The following is a 7,508-nucleotide window of genomic DNA, read 5'->3' as shown; positions in this document are numbered from 1 at the left end:
GCCATGTCGTGAAGACGCTGTGTGTTTCGTTGTGAAAGCGAAACTACTTCGTTTGGCCTTCCAAAAGAGGAGATGACTAGAAATCAGTGGTTAAGTTGTATTTACAACACTGTTCCAGAACACTTCAACCCAAATATTCAGATGTGTCCAGCACATTTTATGGAGGACTGTTTACTGATCCTGGTAGAGTAGACTACAATGCCGGCTGTTCTGACTCACAGATTGTAAGTATGTTTTTTATATTTAAAGAGTTTTTATATTTTATATTTTTTATATTTAAAGCGAGTTTTTTGGGCAGTGTAGAGTAGGGCTTGTTGTTTGTCATTTCTCCGATCACAAATGCAGACATGGTTTTATGTTTACGCGGCGCGATGCAACGCAATGCGTAAAAAGACAGTATAAGTCATTATAATCCATAATTATGTCCCCACTGGATGCTACGAATGCCTCGTTTATAATGGGTTTTCATGTTTTTGAATCATTGCTCCGGCCTGACAGGGCATCATCACAATATGGTGAGGGGCGTAACATTTCCGTCACACGCTTGAGGTATTTGGCCAATCACAACGCACTGGATAGCTGGCCAATCAGAGCACACCTCACTTTTCAGACCGATGAGCTTTGTAAAAATCGACCCGTTTCAGAAAGGCGGGGCATAGAGGAGAAACAATACTGTACAGTATGTGGAAAATAATGTGTTTTTTTAACCTTAAACCGCATAAACACATTTCATTACACCAAATACACAAAATAATGTTCTTTTTAGCAACATAATATGACCCCTTTAAATGCATTTATGATGTATGAACGGTCACAGTTGTAACTTTATTTTCTTTACTCTGAATTAGTTTTCTTTTCCATCACTGGTTCTTGGGTGGGATAGGATCACAAAACAGGAAAGAAAAGCTAGAACATGTTATTGTACATGTTGTTCTTGTACGGCAGGATCAAGTTACAAATTGTTGTTGCCTAAGGGCCTGTTTTTACCTATTTAGCATATTTTTTAGGTTTCCTGAGAAAACATTATTTACGTTGTTTCCTCTCAGAATCCTAAGCCACACTGTGTCTAACTGTTGTATGTGTCTGTAATAACCATAATACAGTACGTCTCTGCAAAGAAACAGAAGGAAGTACTGTTGGGTCAGCAGAAACAGACAGGAAACCACTTATTGTTGCAAAGAGCATTCTTTTTGGATGTTTAACACCTCTCTTTCTTTCTGTTGCTGTCTGTAGGGCTCTGGGCCTCAATCCTCCAGGGTGGCTGGTGCCACAGAGGCCAGGCTCAGGCACCCGCAGCCTCAGGGACCTGATAATGAAGGTAAATGCACAAACCATTAATAACTGATTAGGGTTCAATTACAGGCCTAATGAATTATGCTTAAAGACTGAGAGACACAATGAGGAAAAGTCCCTAAAGAAAAGATAACATAACAAGAGGAACACTTGAAGTAATGGATATGGCCTCTATACAGTAAATGTTGCTATTTGTCTCTGCCTGATTTTTGTACAGGCTCCTCAGCAAGTCGTGACGATAAATCGGGCGAAAAACTTCTAGACTTGGGGTAAGATGGTGCCAATTCTACATTTACATGTGTGATGATGATGTATAAAAGTACAGTATAGCTTTATGTAATTGTCAGAATGAATGCAAAAGACACAAACCTTCTGTCTGTTGATGTAAACTGCTGTTCAAAAGTAATGTTAGTAATATTTAATGTTAAGTCACTTATGCTCACCAAGACTGCATTTATTTGATCAAAAAATACAGTAAAAACAGTAACATTGTGAAATATGTTTACAATTTAAAACAAAAGTTTTCTATTTTAATATATTTTAAAAATAAATTTCCTGTGGTGGCAAAGCTGAATATTCAGAAGTCATTACTACAGTCTTCAGTTTCACATGATCCTTCAGAAATCATTCTAATATGCTGATTTGGTCCAAAAATAAAAATAAAAAATCTTATAATTCTTGAAAACAGTTGTGCTGCTTAATATTTGTGCGTAATATTCTGCTGTTTCAAGATTCTTTGATGAATAGAAAGTGTAAAAGAACAGCATTTATTTGAAATGGAAATATTTGGTAACATTCTAAATGTTATTATTGTCGATTTTAGATCAATTTAATGCATCCTTGCTGAACAAAAGTATTTAAAAAAAATTACTGACGCCAAACTTTTGAATGGTAGTGTAGATTCAATAAAAGAAACTGTGTATATTACTGATGGGAATTCTCTTATCCCAAATTGTAACAAGCTTCTGGTAATACTTTCAGATCTTCTCTGAGGAAGAGTAAAGGGAACGAGCAGGATCCAAAAGGATCTCCTGGTAAAAGGTAAATAAAGAACCACATATCTAATATAAGGGGTTACATTCCGCCTACCTACAAATGAAATAGCAGGATTTTTGAGATCCTTTGCATAGCAATGTCAGGAGAAATGCATTGTAACCTAAGTCTCATTAATTGTAAAGTACGTGCCCAGCTGTGCCTTAAAACTGAGGTCTCCAGGGCTGCAAGATGAATAAAAGTGCAAACGAGCTTCCACACTAGTTAAAAAGGAAAAAATCTAAGAATTTTTCAAAAGATTTTGTCGTTGGATTTAATGTACAAACCTTTTTTCTCATTTTATTTTTCTTGATCTTACACACCTAATTAATATGAACTGGGCTGGACATCTCAGATGTGCCAGACTGCAGGACATACACACACATTTTGCATTCGAATGAATCTTCAATGATTCAAAGAATTGCTTAATCGATGATTAAAGAGAATTGCTCAGCAGATGCAAGGCTAAATGAAGGTTTTATTTCCACCGGGAATAAACGGATGACCGGTCATATCCCACAGCGTCACAGTCCCTGGATTCAAACCGCGAATTACAATAGACTTTTAACAATGCAAATAAAAAAAAAACTAAATTAAGGCTGACCCTTAAGTCTGTAAAGCAGTGAAATAAATGCAGCTCTCACCTGTGAGTATGATCTGTCTCAGCTCTTGTCAGCATCTGTGCCATGTACCAGTCATTCAGTCATTATGTATGCTTGAATAACCAGTCCCCTATCTTTAGCTCCACAGGGTCTTCAGCAGAGAACAGTCCTGAAAGATGCAAGAGCAAGGTGAGAAAAGTCACACAGGTGTATATATACATACAGTATATATTTAGATAGCTAGTTTCAGAGAAATTGCAATCAGTTTAAAATATAAATGCCTGCTGCCTGTTTAGTGATATAACCTCCCTCTGGTGTGTTGCATTTCCATTGAACAGAAATCTTTTTCCTGGCCACGCTTCTTCTCCTATTCATATTATGTGGTACTGTATCAAGTCATGTTTGTTCAGATCCAAGGCTAATCGGATGTTTCTCTGATTGTGGCGCATTACTGTTTTATTGTTGCTGAATTATTCTAAAGTATTGGGAAATTTCCCTCAGCTGCATGCATTCTGACTCTCATACTCTTTAATGTTTTCATATTCTTATAATAGAGGAACGTCACAAAATGTGACCTTGCTCAGGCTGTGTTTCTGGGCTCAATGAAATCTTGTATTAAGTTTGAAGGACAAAAACTGTGGCCTGCTCCCCATGCTGAGTCAAGGCGTTCAGTTAGCTTTGAATGAATCACTTTTGTGCCAGCAAACAGCCCAACATATTCAGAGTAGTATTTTTATATTCAGTTCAGAATCTCTCTCACAGACTTTGAGGTGCTGGAGACAACCAGACTGGTAAACATGTCCATCTCATCTGTGTGGATAGTCTCTACAGGGACGAGAGTGTGTCTCTTCAAAAAATGTTCGACGTTGAGAAACTCAAAGCCTTTCAGCAATATTTTACAGAATAAAACGACCGGTGAACATAATGCCATTTGATTCTTGAAATTGTGACCTTGTGTTCAGAACATCTGACCAGAATCATATTCAAATGCATCATGTTAGCTGATTACGCTTCACATTGAAAGACTTTCCCTAAATGCGTTCATTTCAAAATGCAAATGAATTTACTCGGTGACAAATTATCACGATTATCATATGAGTGACAGTATCAGTGTACACAAAGCATTTTGTCGGGGTGTGCATGTCTCCTTTTGTCTTGTTAATCTTAAGAGACTTAATTGGCTTAACTGTCAATCACCAGTAATTACACTGATAATTCTTTGTCATAGTCAATGAAACAATCAGAATCAAGGAATAAATGATTACCTCTCAAGTAATGGAGAAACAATTCAATCAAATCAAAGTGATACACGGATAAATGTGTCAATCAGATAACAGTTGTCTTACAGGTGTATTTCTCTCTGTCTCTCTTCCAGGGTCCTGGTGTCACTGATGACTTCAGCCTCAGCAGCACCAGCTCCACAGAGATCAGTGGCCTCCTGACCGACGCAAAGATGTCCAGCCGATCGCAAACACTAATGCTCTCCTCAGATGAGGTATTGTTTGTTCTTACTACCTGAATTCTGATTTACTTAACCTCATGTTGTTCCAAACCTGTTTGACTTTCTATAAGTTAACTCTATCTAAAGCATCACTTGTTCTGCCTGGAAAGATCAGCTTTTTCTGATTCAGTGAGGGTTTTCTTGTCCTTTACGCTGCGTTTATTAGAGTGTGGATATGATTGAAGATGAGGTGAGACTTTTTTTTTAATGAGTTTGAATCCCAGAATGTTCTTTGTGATCCAATAATTTTTAATTATTTTTTTTCTCAGGTTTCATTTGTTTTCTCAAAATATATTAACTTTGATTTCTTGAAATGCATGTAAAATTCATAGAAGCCAGTCAACATAAATTCTTAATTAGGGCTGATGACTGTGCATGTGATGTGCTGTAAGTTTGCGTGTGTGTGTCAGATTCTAGATGACGGTCCTCCTTCGAAGCCGTACCAGTGGCAGAACCGCAGTGTGACTGAATGGACATGTCAACAGGTGTCATGCTGGCTCATGGGTCTGAACCTGGAACAGTATGTCTCTCTTTTTACTGCCAAGAATGTGGATGGAGAGCAGCTACTCAAGCTGGACAGCACAGCACTCAAGGTGAGGAACAGATTTGTTGGGATAATTTAGTCTGTCTATTTTTTCTATTGTGTATGGTGAAAACCAAGCAAATGACGGATATAAGATGGCAAAAATATACATTTTCAATGATCAACAGATGGCTTTAACATCATTAACTTCATTTTTGCACATTTAGAGTCATACGTTATTTGAATATTATACCAATAAATTAGCTAATTTAATGTGTTATTTAAGTATTTACTTATTTAATATACCATTAAATATTTACATTTACAACAAAAAAGTTTTGATTAACTTTAATACATTTATTTGTTTGATTTATTTTTATTGATTTATTTTTTTTCAATAACAAAGTCCATTTTATACAAGAAAATTTAATCTTTTTTTAAACATTAAATGTTTGTAATAGATGGTTAGGTGTTGTTTTATCCATCAAAATAACTGCTTCCCCTGCCATATGCTAAAATTGCTAGAATAATTCATGTCCCATCTGCTTTCCCTGCAACGAGAAAGTTGTCTTTAGAGATTAGCATAGTTTCATAGGACCCATCTGAACGTCCTGTAAGTGTGTCCGTGTATGTTTTTGGCAGGCTCTGGGTGTAGAGTCCTCTCAGGATCGGGCTCTGATTAAGAAAAAGCTGAAGGATCTGAAGGTGTTGATGGAAAAAGCTCGAAGAAACAGAGAGAAAATGGAGAAGCAGCGCAAGAAGGAACTGGAGCAGGTTCAGAAACAGGTCCGGAAAAATAGCAACTCCTCCGGACCAGGAGAGGGCGCTACTGAATGACACTACTCACCTCACTACTATCTCACCATTATAAGTACAGATGAGTTCAGCATTTCATGGGACTGAAAGTTCATTGCAAAAGGGGCTTATTGCTATTGAGCTGCCATTGGATGAATTGAACCCAAAATGTCCAAATATGGATTTTGTTATTTTTACTGAACAATATTCAGGTTTTTTTGCTCGTTTTAGCAGAATGATCACTGCTTTTTTGGTTTCCTGTGTTTTATGTCTGATTAATACCTATTTATTTGCATATGGAGAATATGTATATATTGAACCAGAGCATATCAGCTCATAACTCATCCATGACAGTTAAAAACTGTGCATTACAAGCACCTTTAGACGTTGAGACATTGTACATATGCAGAAAGCATATATATAAATATGTCTAACGTGCCATAGTTTGTTCAAGGAACGTGGAAAGTTTTTAATACGACGGCTTTGACAAAGCACAGGTCAGAGAGATGGACAGTGTTGCTTTCGAGTGTCTCTTCACCTCAAAGAGTTTGAGTGCTGCTCACAAGAACCACTACAGTCTGATTCACTGGCAAACACAAACCTTACTGTGAGAAGAAAGCCATTCTGGGTAATGAGATATCATGGACCCTCATTGTGGATATTTCACTGTATACTTTGAACCTCCTGTTTGGATCTCCTTCATCGACCTGCCAATATTCAAGATGAATACAACTGATGTGTATGTTCTTCTCCGAGCTTGAATCCTCCTAATGATCTTTGGAAGAAAAATGGTAGCAATGGGATACTAAACTATTTCAGGAGTCTGCCATTTTAAACTCTTCTACAAAGATGCAAGACTTGTACTCTAAAAGAAAAAAAGCAAGAAAAAAAGACCCACTGCTGCTTCTATTTCACAGCAACCTGCTTCTAGCCCTCTCCATCGCCCTGAGCTAGATTTTCAGTTAGACCCAAGTGCTGCCTTTTGAAGTACTGTTTAGATTTTTTTGTATTTTTACGGTTTGAGGTTACAGTCTGGATCACACCGATTGTGTGAATGCACCTCTCTTTTACCGGCATCCAAATGTTGTAGAGCAGATGACAAATGTGCACTTAAAACGGACCTATCTATGTACAGTACACTACCAGTCAAAAGTTTGGGGTCAGTAGGATTTTTGAAAGAAATTAATGCGTTTATTCAGCAAGGATGCATTAAATTGATCAACAGAAATAGGATTTCTATTTCAAATACATGCTGTTCTTTGGAACTGTCTATTCATCAAAGAGCTCAAAATGTAAAACATTTTCCAGAAAAACACAACTGTTTTCAATATTGATCATATGAATTGTTTCTTGACCAGCAAATCAGCATATTAGAATGATTTCTGAAGGATCATGTGACACTGAAGACGGGAGTAATGGCTGCTGAAAATTCAGCGTTGCCGTCACATTAATAAATTATATTAAAATAGAAAAGAGTTATTTTAATAATATTTAACACAAATATTGTTTTTTACTCAATTTTTAGTCAAATAAATGCAGCCTTGGTGAGCATAAGAGACTTCTTTCAAAAAAAAAAAAAAGTCTTACTGACCCCAAACTTTTAAACAGTAGTGTGTGTTATTTTATCTGGCTAGATTTTATTCAGTTTGATCCCAGTGTTGTTGTTTTATTAAAAAAAATTTTTTTCAGTTATTTGTCAGATTCACAAAGAGAGCACCATAACATAGTCTTTTGTAATGTAATTTACTGCATAGAGTAATCA

At 36.7% G+C, this 7,508-nt stretch overlaps 1 protein-coding gene across 4 annotated transcripts in view; it reads left to right on the top strand.

Annotated features, from left to right (window-relative positions):
• The window catches only part of LOC107669756 (neurabin-1-like), a 61,495-nt gene extending 54,556 nt beyond the window's left edge, over positions 1 to 6,939 (top strand). For 2 of the 4 annotated variants that reach the window (XM_016462149.1, XM_016462140.1), the window contains exons 13-20: positions 1,234 to 1,318; positions 1,511 to 1,562; positions 2,275 to 2,334; positions 3,068 to 3,116; positions 4,303 to 4,422; positions 4,595 to 4,618; positions 4,839 to 5,021; positions 5,594 to 6,939. In XM_016462149.1, the coding sequence (XP_016317635.1) occupies positions 1,234 to 1,318; positions 1,511 to 1,562; positions 2,275 to 2,334; positions 3,068 to 3,116; positions 4,303 to 4,422; positions 4,595 to 4,618; positions 4,839 to 5,021; positions 5,594 to 5,788 (768 nt within the window). In that variant the 3' untranslated portion in view covers positions 5,789 to 6,939. The remainder of the gene's footprint in view (positions 1 to 1,233; positions 1,319 to 1,510; positions 1,563 to 2,274; positions 2,335 to 3,067; positions 3,117 to 4,302; positions 4,423 to 4,594; positions 4,619 to 4,838; positions 5,022 to 5,593) is intronic. The other 2 variants (XM_016462163.1, XM_016462154.1) reach the window with 2 other exon arrangements.
• The last annotated feature ends 569 nt before the right edge of the window (positions 6,940 to 7,508 follow it).

Source organism: Sinocyclocheilus anshuiensis, unplaced genomic scaffold (assembly GCF_001515605.1).
Source record: "Sinocyclocheilus anshuiensis isolate Anshui unplaced genomic scaffold, SAMN03320099.WGS_v1.1 scaffold253, whole genome shotgun sequence".
In the NCBI taxonomy this organism is placed as follows: domain Eukaryota; kingdom Metazoa; phylum Chordata; class Actinopteri; order Cypriniformes; family Cyprinidae; genus Sinocyclocheilus; species Sinocyclocheilus anshuiensis.
This window is presented reverse-complemented; position numbering and strand designations above follow the sequence as displayed.